The sequence below is a fragment of the Salminus brasiliensis genome, chromosome 21 (assembly GCF_030463535.1).
Source record: "Salminus brasiliensis chromosome 21, fSalBra1.hap2, whole genome shotgun sequence".
NCBI classification, from domain to species: domain Eukaryota; kingdom Metazoa; phylum Chordata; class Actinopteri; order Characiformes; family Bryconidae; genus Salminus; species Salminus brasiliensis.
In genome coordinates, this window is record NC_132898.1 from 6,796,479 (window position 1) to 6,808,967 (window position 12,489).

Genomic DNA, 12,489 nt, shown 5'->3' on the forward strand with positions numbered 1-12,489 from the left:
AAACACATGTTAATGCCAGGTGGTAACAGACCCACAGTGTCGCCCACTTGTTCAGAGAAACTGTTTGCGTGCTCAGATTGTAAACACTGAGTGTGGTCACTACTGCCAGAGATTGCAAGCCTCTTGCAGAAAAGAAAAAAAAGCTCCAGTATATTTTCTTACACCTCTCAGGAAGTAGCAGCCACATCTGTATTACAGATTTCCTCCCATCTGAACATCGTTCCACTGTTCTCTGAGCCTGCTTCCAACCATGTCTTGCTCCTCTTACTGGCATTAAAAACATCTTGCAACAGCATCTCACAAGCAGGCTTTTGTCGTGTCCTGGTGGACAATGCGTGTTGATGGCCAGATGACTCATGTGTTTCTACATCCCCCCCGAGATTCAGAGCAATCCCCCCCTCTGTGTCATAGCAAGACTTACGGGTTCTTTGATGAGGCTGGAGTGCAGATGACAGTTTTCTAGCCCCTTTAGCCGTGATTTACACAGCAGTCAGAAAGAGAGAGGACAGAGATGGCCTTAGCGCACTTGAGCAGTGGGCTGCTTGTTCAGCTCTTGATTCCTGCCCACAGATAGTTATGACACTGGCTCTGACGAGGTTATGCCAAAGTGTCCTTGCAAAACGATGCCTTCCAGGCGTGTTGTTATTAATGAGGCCATGCGATTGTGTGGTTAGGCCTGAGGAGATTCGTTCCCCCGCAGCAATATCGTGCTGTTTGTGAGTGAATAAGTTAGACATTGTGTGGAATTATGTGTTCAGGAAAGGCAGGAGGTCAAATTAAAAAAGATGGTCTGCTTTGCCAGCAGACGAAAATCTGAAGGAGCAGCAATAATGGCGGACTGCTCCAAACACAGTATACCTGATTTATAGTGCACATAATTCCAGCATGCCTCCCTTTTCATTATTTATGCCGTCTTGTTTATCTCACTTGCCTTCATCAACGCTGGCAAGTGCAAGGGCTTAGAACAAGGGCTTCAGCAAGCTGTTGTGTTTAATGAGGAGAGGGGAAACTCAAGAAAAGTAGCAAAATCGAAAGCCTGAAGTGCGTGCTTTACAACCGAGTGGCAGTGATCTTTATTTATTTTTTAATCTTTTATTCACCTCGAGTCATTCCCTGGAACAAGCATGATGGGAGCGAAGCTGGAGTGAAATGAGCTTTTGGGTTTATAATCGCCCTGAAGTGACCTTCTTTCCCTGTCATGCAGCACCCTGGGGAAATGTCATGTCAGACTCAAGCTGACCAGCATGGATGGACTTGGGGCGTGGGCTGCCTCCCCACTCTAGCCTCGCGTCCGCTCTGCAGTCAGAGCCTCTTTTACAGACACTCATGCTGCGCGAGTGTGCAGAACATTGCAGGGACAACTTGTTTACAGCTTCCGTCATGCGGCATCACTGCAGATGTTTGCTCTTGGAGTGCTCTGCATCCTGTGAATACGCTGCCGGGCGAGGGGGGGGGGGTTGTTGTTGACAAAAGCGATCTTAAAAAATTCATGTTGTATAATGATCCAATAACCATTTGCTTTTAACTCGAACAAGTGTGCCGGGTATTCCTTTGGCTCGCTGACTGTCCTGCGGCCCTGCTCTCTGAAAACCTCAGCAGAGGCAGCACAGCCACCTTTTCTGACCTATTCTCAGCCCATTTACCCGGCTGTAGTCCTAGAGAATTCACAGTGGGAAATGAAACCTGCTGATCCCATTGCACTCCCATCATTAAAATGTATTACCATGTTCCCCCAAGAGTAATGGGGAATTGTTTTTACTCTGGACTTTGTCCTTGAAATGGTAGTGTTGAAAAGCTGTATAAATGCATATCCTGCTTTAGACTGAGAGACTACAGTTGAGGTTCTTTGCAGTCTAGGACGTTTGGTTCTCTCACAGTTTTCTATGGATAAGGAATTGTATCCCACAGTCTTTATTTATGTTGTTGTACCTTACCAGCATAGTGCTATTGACATTACAAGAGGCTATAATAAAACAGATTTTGCATTATTATTATTATTATTATTATTATTATTATTGTGAAATGCTTGGACTGGGTGTCTGACAAGTCTTAGTTTTGTAATAGTGCTCAAGTATTGTAAGCTGTCTTATCTCATTAACCTCCTTGAGAGTGACATTAAGGATGAGGATTGCAGTTTCCATCCATGTATCGTTTCTTTGTATTTTACATTCTTTCTGCCAGCTGAGCCACTCACATGCACTTACAGCTTGTCTGTCATGGTAAACTGAACAGTGATATTCAGCGGGAGGCACACGATGGTGTGTAATTCTCTGCTGGGCTTCTGTGACCCAGACTGGGTCTCCTCACTCGTCCTCATTCTGCCTGCGGGCACACAGAGGTGGGCCGCTTGTCCTGAATCTGCCAAAGCCCACTACTGCGGAGGCCCACTTTCCCTGGCAAGGAAATCTCCGGAGGCTTATTTTATTTCTTATTTATCCATCTGAGGTTCACTTATTTTCTCCCATCAAAACATAGCGCCACTATTTTGCTGTTTATTCACACCGTTTTAATCACACCGTTCCAATCCAGACGAAAACAAGTCCACGTAGTCTTCATGCATGAAGAAGAATGGGTTAGGCTAATGTTCCTTAATCAATAAATCATACAGGGCTTTTAGCCCAGGGTGCTTTCTGATCTCTAGGTCTCTAGGACGTCTGAGAAGTAAATAGCTCATGGAGACGAACTTTTAGAAATTTCTTATGCCATATTAGAAGCGGACAGGTTGAATGATGCTCGAAGGTGGTCCATTATAGAGATCTTAATGGTGCTGTTGTAGGATTGTCTGCAATTTTAAGCCAATTTCACCCACCAATTAGATCCTCCACTGAGGAAATTGATGTATTGATCTCCTCAATGTCTAAGTCAGAGTGCTATTTTTCATATATTGTCCAATTTATCTACTAGTGTGTAGGTGCTTTGTTTTTCTCCGTATGAGCATAAGTGAACATGTACCGGTAGTCTTGATTTGAAGTGAGTTGTTTTCAGTTGGGAGGCAGAAAACATACAGGGAGTGAGATTTAAAGAATGAGTAATATGTGTGGCAGTCAGGGCTCTTATGATCAGCCAGTTATAGATTTATTGTTGTGATCACCTCTCTGTTCAAATCAGAGATTTATAGTCCATAAACAGTCCATGTTGAATGGAATGACTTCTTGGATAGAGCACAAATTGCCATGTGGCAGACAATGCATAGAGCAATCCATTCTTGTATGGTGCTATTTATAGCAAGCTATAACTTGACTCTGATTACCTGAGCTGTGGTTAGGAAGGCTAATTTTGTAGATTGAAGAGGAAGCAAGTGACTTTATCTTGGAACTGTTGTTATTAAATGACCTGACATTGCCAAGACAAGAATTGGAATCGCTGATCAAGTTTGTCTGGTTAATGGCCAGTAAATGACAATTGTTTTTGTACTGTTCTTCTTTTTGCAGAGAGAGATGAAGGAGCAGCTGGCAGCTCTGCAGGACAGCGAGAGGGGTCACACAGAGGCTCTGCAGCTGCTGCAGAGGCAGCTCACTGAAACCAAGGTAACTTTCTCAACATAAGGTCATATCCCCCCCCCCATGCTTCACTGAGCCGTTGCAGGCATTCTTCTATAGGTCATAAAATCACAAATAGAACCCTTTGAAAGTATTGCATGCAGTGCATAATATGCCAGACTAAGCCTTTGCCTAGTCAATTCTTCTTGTATCCGAAGTTCTATTGTACACTTAATATTACTTAAGTGAGTTTCTATTAATATGACTGCTGACCCAGCTATAGACTGTAAACAATCAAGTTAGTCTCATATAGCCTCTGTTGTCCATGTATTTCAGTGAACTGTAGCTTTATAGGAGTGGCATTCTAAAAAATAAGTGTTGCATGGTTTACATATGACAGCAGAAGTTTTCGATTTGATTTTGATTCGATTTGGGGGTGGGAATTGATAGACTGGTAGACCCTCAGAGCAACAAATGACAAAAATATCTAAAGCCACCCTGCTTCTTGTTTCTCTTACTGTAGAGTTATCAATTCCAATCACCCATACCCCCTCACCCATACCCCCTCACCCCCCACCCCCCCCCGGAAGAAGGGATTATAGATTTGGTTTATTGAATAGTATAGAATTTTGCAGCCTTGTTTTAATAAGCAGAGAAACGGCATGGGCAATACAGCTACCAGTTCTACACCTTCTGTGTTTTTTACCTCCATTCCTAGCAGACAAGCCACCCACCCCAACCCCCGCATGTCCGCAGTTCGCCTCATTTGTCATTGTGGATAGCCTTTTTCAGCCAACTGCGTACGCTCCACTGTCCTCTGCTCCACTGGCTGTATTGATATCCAATCATGCTCTGCAGTATAACAGTACTCAGTATAGAGCTTCACCTGATTGGGGTTGTCTGCTTTCCAGCTTATCTCTCTGTCCCAGCATGTGTTGACTAGTAACGCTATTCTACAAAACAGTGTGGTACATGTTCTAATTTGAGTCTGCAACATATCCGTACCCTGGTCAAGTACCCTATGATCATGCCATTTTGGACATCAATCAAATGGAACTATTGTTTTGCACTTTGCTACAGCTGAGTATGGAGTGCAGTTAACTCTGTCATATGGCATCTTTGACATCCCCGGCCTAGTTAATTCCAATCTAGGGGTGGTCATAGTGTTCTGATGTGACTTTGTGTGTATTTGGTTAACAATCCATGCTGCCATATCTGGAACCCTGTTCATCTGCTGTGTTTAGTTAAAGTCTACTCCAGTATTTACAATAAACTTCCTGCAGGAGCAGTGACGCCCTGGCTTAAGTGCCAAGTGCTGACTTGTGATGACTGTGTTTATACCATCTGCTGTCTGTACTGTTTTACCTACACCTATGCGTTACAGTTCGGTACGCTTGGTACAGCAATGCAAGAGAGCACAATCCAGGATTGTGTGCTCCCGATGATTTCCTCAGCTCAGACCCTGAATCAGCCTTCTAAGCATCATTAATAGACATGATCCTCAGCAGCTGCATTTTTAAAAAAACTACCATAGACAGTGGTGAGCAAAACAAAACAGAGCTCAAGTTTAACCTTATTTTTTTGATGTCACAGCATTTGCATTTGACAGCCAAAACTAAGGTTTTATTGTTGAACTCGGACTTAGTTTTAGAAGATGTCCCACACTGTCCAAGCTTATTTTTGACCTAAAACAAATGATTTAAGGATTTAAAAGATTTTGTGGGGAGATGGACTTGATTAGCAGATGCTGTGGGTAGTAAGCTGCTGAAAGGCCTAGCCTCTGTAGGACAAGAGGACTTTAAATAGCCCACTCTCCAACAGAGGTGCCCCTTGGGGTGCTCAAACCCAAGAGGCCAACATCACTTGAGAGTCGCTAAGCCCTGCTCATCCATCTAGCATCACCAAGTGGGCCAATCCTTCCCACAGAAATAATGCAAATCCTCCCCTCCTGTTGTGGAGATAAATGATCTTAATAGGATTTCAGCTTCCCAGTGGCCAGGAAATGGCAATTCCCTTTGAACGTTAGCTGCTTTAAGGAAGAAGAGGAACTTTTTTGTTTTTTGTTTTGTTTTTGTGAGGCAGATCGGTTGAGGCGAGATGCAACTTTGCACTCAGCAAAGTACATGTGTTCTTTTCATTTTCCCTGATGAGGGACAGCGTGGTCTCTTGCTTCATTCCGTATGATTTTGAGAAGCCGAATGCGGCACTTGGAATATTGCATCAGTTTCTTCTCTTGAGGACTCCTCTTTTGTGTGGATGGGCCTGGCAGCTCCTTTTAGCCCATGGTGCTTTGGGCCAGACAGCTCAGATCTTTCCCCTTTGTTCTGTCTTATGATGTGCTTGATGCTGTAATGGACATGATTCATTTTCTCAGAAGGTGTCTCAGATGTCTGCCCTTCACCTGCTCTTTCCCAAAACCCTGTGCTGTTGTCTTTACATCTTCACAGCTGTTCTCCCTCACCAGAGCACTCTAGTTTTTGAAATTCAACATTTGCCTGCTAGTGGTGAACCCGGCCTTTCCGATATTTGGCTAATGTCTATTAAGTCTAATCAATTGGGTAATAATAATTATAGGCTGATGAGCACTAAAGAAGGAATGAATTTGTGTATTCTGTGGTAAGTGAGCGTGCAACATAGAGCGGCGGACAGTGTTTGGATACAAGCAGCTGACATTGCACGTCCTGTTAAATGAAATGGTACATAGCACATAGTCTATCTACTATCTACTAAATTTTAGTGATGTCAGAAATGAATGAATTAGGTGGGTATCAGTAGTACCATATACCGCAGTATTTAAAAATGGGTATTTCAAATGACGACGTTACGACGTCTGATGTGTCAAATTTCTGTCCTGTGTCTATCTGTTACAGGGCTGCTTAATCCTGGTCCTGGAGATCTACCACCCTGCAGAGTTTAGCTCCACCCAGAATCTAACACACCTGATCCAAATCATGAAGGCCTTCAGGAGCAACTGAACATTAGAGTCAGCTGTGTTGGATCTGAACTCTTCAGGGTGGTAGATCTTTAGGAAAAGGATTTAGCAGCCCTGATATAGTATGTGGCCAAATAGGCTCATTTCCCCATGTGCATCTAAGAGAGCCACACTTAAGAACATGTGGGAAAGCTAGCACATCGTAGTTGCACATTTAGCGATGCTAAGATTGACAGATAGAGCAAGGAAGAAGCCGTCTACTCCAATGTGCCTAAAAACAGTGAAAATCACTCTTAAGACCCTTCACTCGACTCTGTGCTCTCATATGAGTCCCAGCGCTGCAGAACCAGTCTCTCATCTCACCTTTCTGTTACTCCCAACAGCAGTCACTTGATTCACACTGTTATGCTGCTAACTAAGCTAATGCTAAACAACTTTTCTCTCCCAATTCAGAGCAGTGTAGCATTTGTAATTGTCAAACTGACAGTTTAACATTTATTAATTGATTGATTTATAAAACGCTGTAAGAAAACGGAACGTTGTATTTGGTAATTCCCCCCGGGAGTAATATTTTGAGACGATATCACGATATGAAAAAAGTGGATACCACCCAACCCTAATCTGAATAACAGAATAGCAGATTGTGCTACATTCCCAGCCTGTCCTTGACTAACCTCAGCAGATGAGGGACGGCCAGCTTGATGGCATCTGCTCTGTGGCCATTAGACGAATCTCTGTCAACAGCTCTGCCTTCAGGCTCTAGCTCCCCAGTTGTCTGAGTTGTCCTATGGCCTGATAGCCCAGTATCCCTTTATAACACTTCACGTTGTACCCAGGAGAGTATTAGATAATTGTTCATGTTTGATATTATTTTTAGTGCTTTAATTATGCAGAAGCTTATGATTGTTATTATTATTTTTTTAATGCCAGAATTTCTGCTGTTTGACACACTTGCTTGAACTGATTTCTCTCAGGCATGCCTCTGGCTTAAACTAATGAATTGGTAGTTGCTTCTTTACTGTGTAACCCTTTTCAGTCAGGCAGTGGATAAATGGTTCAGAATATCATATTTATATGATTTTAACCATACATTCGGCAGCATTCAGTGTTTTTTGAATTATGAATATGGTTTGGTAAGTTTAGTTTTCATTTAAAATGGATAAATTAAGATTAAGTTTTAGATTACATCACAAGTGGCAATATTTGGGGTCCAAACACATTGTGTCATTATGGACCCAGCAGAGCACAAATAGTGGACAGTGTTTTTAGACTGCCCTCTGGTTATAATGGATGTGAGCTCTTAAAAGGAGATTTTTGGACATGGAATTTGCATAGATGTTGAACTCAATGAACTAAACTTTTTTTACATTCAATGATCCAAGCAGTTTAGTCTCAGAAAGCACCAGCAAAGATGCAGCTACAGGGGTTTAGTTTCTGAACATTTTTCTTTTTTTTTTTCTTCATCAATTTTCTTTAACTTTCCTCTCTTACTCTTACTCTCTCTTGCAGTCTTCAGCAAAGAGCCTGCGAGCCACTATTGGCGATGCGTTTGAGCGGCTGCACCGCTTCCTGCGCGAGAGGCAGAAGAGCATGCTGGAGGAACTAGAGGCGGACACTGCTCGCACCCTTACTGACATCGAGCACAAGATCCAGCGTTACAGCCAGCAGCTCCGCGACGTCAAAGAAGGCATCCAGATACTGCAGGAGAAACTCAGTGAGACCGGCCGCCACGAGTTCCTGGAGGGAGTGGCCCTCACGTCTGAGAGGTAGGGATGAGGACGGTGGGATTTAGGGGTTCTGCAGAATATGGGATGGGGGGAGGGTTATGAAATAGTGGTCCGAGAATGCAGTGGCTTTTTGGTCCATAACGCCTTGTCTCCTTCTCTTGTAAATGCTGGTCAGAGAGCAAGTGATTCGTGGAGGGTTTTGCTGGTGGAAGCTACCAAGGCAAGTCAGGATATTTAAAATTAAAATGTCTAATTTTGCAGTATGTGATGCAGATGAGGGCTTTTGGACCTTCTAGGACCAAGACTAGCTGGGGTTAGATAAGCTGTCTAAGTTTAATTTGGGGTAAATATTTAAACTTTAGCTTAAGCTGTTAAGCTTCACCCACAAAAAACCCTTTTCATTTCGGGTAAGGCTAAAGAGGAGTGGAAGGACCATATGGGCAAGTGAATAGTGTGATTAATGTGTAGCGCTTGATTTAATGAGAGTCATCTGCGCTAGCACCCGGACTGACCCCACACCCTGTGTGAATTTCAGCCGTTTGCGCCTCCCTGCGAAGTCAGCTTTTTAAGCAATAAACGACTGTTTGAAAATCAGGATTGTGTCTGTTCTGTTGCACGAGGCGGACAGAAATGGTTGGTGATCTTGACAGAACAAATATTTTCTTTTGTCTCTACAGAATCAAAGGAAAAATACATGAAACCAACCTTACTTATGAGGACTTCCCAACATCCAAATACATGGGGCCATTGCAGTACACTATCTGGAAGTCTCTGTTCCAGGATATCTCCCCAGGTAATGCGCGTCACTTTTCCATTCACTGGCCTCTAGCTATTTAAACAGCAGGTTTATGTTGACACAAAAGCCAGAACATTTGCATTACAGGAATTCACACAGCCTTCTCTATCTTTCCCAAGCTCAATTTTAAATGCTTAATCTAGGTTTAATTATTTCAAATGTCATGCATTTTCATCTGTCAGCTTAGTGTTCTGGTGCTCTTTTCTTAGCATTACTTGCCAAATATTCCCAGTTAAAATGGCAAAGCTTAATATCTGTGCTTAAATTCACCTTCTGATTTCACAGATTACCACATCAATCTGCCTCTGCAGAACAGGACAATGCACTTAAAATCCATTTAAAATGGAGAGACTAAATGCACATCCTTCACATTTGTTTTTTAGATGAACCACTGTGTATAATCTTGGATTCAGCTTATGGTGTGCGCTGTAGACTAAAAAAATATCAATACTTGTTATTTTATCTTTAATAATACTGATATTGCGAAAATGTGTAATATACAAAGAGCCTCCATTCAGTCATTCAGATACACATTGTGCTGTGAAGATTTATTGTTATTTATTATATTTGATTCATCAGACAATCTTTTGGGTTTTGAATGATTTAAGGTGGTCACATAAAAAATAAAACGTTCAGGCATAAATGAAAAAAACAAATGGTATGCATTGGTCAGTACCTACCAAAAGTGCTCCAAGAAATGACAACAGGGTCATTTGCACCTAAGGCTCATTGATGCGATCCATGGAGGCCCCATCTCTCAGTTTACAGGACTAAAAGGGATCTGTTGCTAATGCCTTGATGCCAGAGACCAGAGAACTCCTTCAGAGGTCTTGAGAGGGGACTATACCTCTACTAGTCTACTCACTACTCAGGCAGGTGGTAAGCAAGGCTTACTGAAGTTCAATATTCTGGCTAAAGTTTCATGGTACACTGTAGTCTTTGTAGTACCTTATGTAATATGTAGCAATGGAATTGCAATATGATCTCTTCACCCCTATCTTCTCACCCCCACTGTCATAACAGTGTTATTTAAAAACCAGGGAGCTGAAAAATCTCAGTTTCTTCAATCAATTCCTCAATTCAGCCTCATCGGTACTGAATGAAATAGGGTTGCATAGTCTTCCTTGACTGTGTGCCAAAAGTAACAATGGGTTTAAACCTTAGTAATGACAGTGGAGCCACCATTCTCCTCCACTGGGAAGGATTTGTGGGATTATTAGACCTTTCTTTCTTTCTCTTTTATTTTTATACTTATAGCCCTCAACCTCTTTGTGATTTCTGCAGCACTCTGTGGACCTGCCGGCTGGTGCAGGAGCTTGGGTTTTTGTCTCTCTCTCTCTCTCTCTCTCTCTGTCTATCTCTCTGTCTCTCTCTCTGTCTCTCTCTGTCTCTGTCTCTCCCTCTCTCTCTCTGTCTCTGTCTCTGTCTCTCTGTCTCTGTCTGTGTGTGTGTGTGTGTGTGTGTGTGTGTGTGTGTGTGTGTGTGTGTGTGTGCGTTTCAGAGAGGGAGAGAAAGAGAGACTGAAATATTTATGGGCTACCTGACGCGCAAACTGCCAATGTCATTGAGTGGAAACGACAACATCCTATCCTCTGGACCGGCTCCAGGCTCGGCTGCTTGTGACAGTGGTTATAAATAGGGAGGATGGAAATGTTTCGCAAATTTCCCTATCCGCCTGACAGGCATGCCTATGTATGGGGCTCGAGGAAAACAAGGCAGTGTTGTTTCAGTCTGAATATCCCATGATTGCTCAATGTCAGCAAAGTGTCAAAAATTGGTCTAAGAAAGCTTATCTTTCAGCTCACAAAATGATGTTCACAGAACACAGCTTTTTTGTGCCTTACACACAGCTTCCTCCTGTTTCCCCATATAGCCACATTATCATACCTCTGTGTTGTCATATCCCAAATTATCTTCCAAGGTTATTCATAATAGATGGTTTTAACATGCAGAGGACTTTCCTCAGCCCATGAATTAACTAGGCTTTCCTATTCTTGCGTAGGGATGTCCCAGTCCTGTTTTTTTGACCCCAGTCTAATCAGAGTACTGATCTAATCCAATCTTTGTGCTTTTATATATAATACAGTCATACAATTTAGATTAGATGTGTTGCTAATTAATACTGAAGTAAAATCACGGTCTTTATTCCTAGTGGAGTCAGTTTCGCTTCCTGACTCACTGACTCACTCACTTGCTCACTGACCGCATCCTCTTTGCCTAGAAGACGTTTTCTCATACTGGCAGTCGGAGAACTACCGCTGCTACCTGCCTAATGACCATGTTAAAACCTAATTGGACTCTTAACTATCTGCCACTATTAATATTACCACTAGTCATAACTCTGACCATTACTGCCATGACTACATTAAGTTATACTAGACCATGATTATTATATTATAATTATGATCAGAGCAGTTCAACAGTATAGATGGTTTGGTAACTTTTATCAGTCATTTTATAAATAGTTCTGACCAGAGGAGGATGGGTCGTGTTCCCCTTGTGAGTCTTTTTCTTTGCCACTGTCACCATTTGGCTGCTCACTGGGGGTCTTAGATTTTTCATGTCTATTTATGTTACTGTTTTGTTTTTTACTGGTTGTGTAAAGCTGCTTTGTGACTGTGTGTGTCTTAGTCCATACCGATAGCATATCGACTACCACAGCACTAGCAGGCCACTGGCTTCACCCAGCATCGCTACCACAGTGTTAACATGCAGGCAGCCAGCCTCTGCCAACATTGCTACCATGGCGTTAGCATTGTTACCTTGGTGACCACCGAGTGACAACTGCAATGAACGCTGGCTTCACCCAGCATCGTTATCAGGTCATGGGCCCTTCACATCTGAAAACTAGTAAATATGTGGTCAACATCTTAAGGCTCTGAGAGCAAGGTTCTTTACCAGACAGGGCCACATGAAATGCATAATAGAGGTCATTTTATACCACAGAACCTTTTTTCCACAATGAAGAGCAGATGGTCCCAAACTTCTCATTGTTAAAACACCATTGACCATTTAATAGTGTTTAATATCTTATAAGCCAGTCAAGCCACAGTTTCTTTTCTAACCACCCTTAATTGAAGAGTGAAGACATGGGCATGAGCATATAGCCCTGCATGTTTTAGGCGGCATGGGCAGAAACGGCAGAACAAACATCTGGAAGAAAAGACTACAGGTTTGAGTACAGGTTCCAGAAGTCACGCTAGTTTTCTGTGTGCTTATGACCTATACATTTTGCCATCTCCAGTCTAGATTTTGGACTAATCGTGCTTTTAACTTGCATATGATGTTAAGATCCACAATGCGTTCTGAAATTTGGTAATTTGGTCAATATTTGGTACCCTGCTGAGGCTGCTTTTTTAAAAATCTGTTCACTTGAAATGAGTTGAGGTGCTGCTCCTGTTTGTTTACTCCAACACAGAAAGTAGTCTCTCGTGAGCTTGCTGCAGGAGGATTCCTTCTGCCTTATTCTGCCCAGCATCTCCCTCAGTTCTTGATCTGGCTTTGGTTCCCTGCTTGGACCAGTTTGTTTGCTGGCACTTTGCTGCCTGCCTGGGC

The 12,489-nt window shown here is 42.7% G+C and overlaps 1 protein-coding gene across 3 annotated transcripts in view; it reads left to right on the top strand.

The window, feature by feature from the left end:
- The window catches only part of LOC140543120 (E3 ubiquitin-protein ligase TRIM62), a 44,536-nt gene that overhangs the window by 26,950 nt on the left and 5,097 nt on the right, over positions 1–12,489 (top strand). For 2 of the 3 annotated variants that reach the window (XM_072666144.1, XM_072666145.1), the window contains exons 3-6: positions 3,432–3,527; positions 7,921–8,177; positions 8,314–8,358; positions 8,816–8,931. In XM_072666144.1, the coding sequence (XP_072522245.1) occupies positions 3,432–3,527; positions 7,921–8,177; positions 8,314–8,358; positions 8,816–8,931 (514 nt within the window). The remainder of the gene's footprint in view (positions 1–3,431; positions 3,528–7,920; positions 8,178–8,313; positions 8,359–8,815; positions 8,932–12,489) is intronic. The other variant, XM_072666146.1, reaches the window with a different exon arrangement.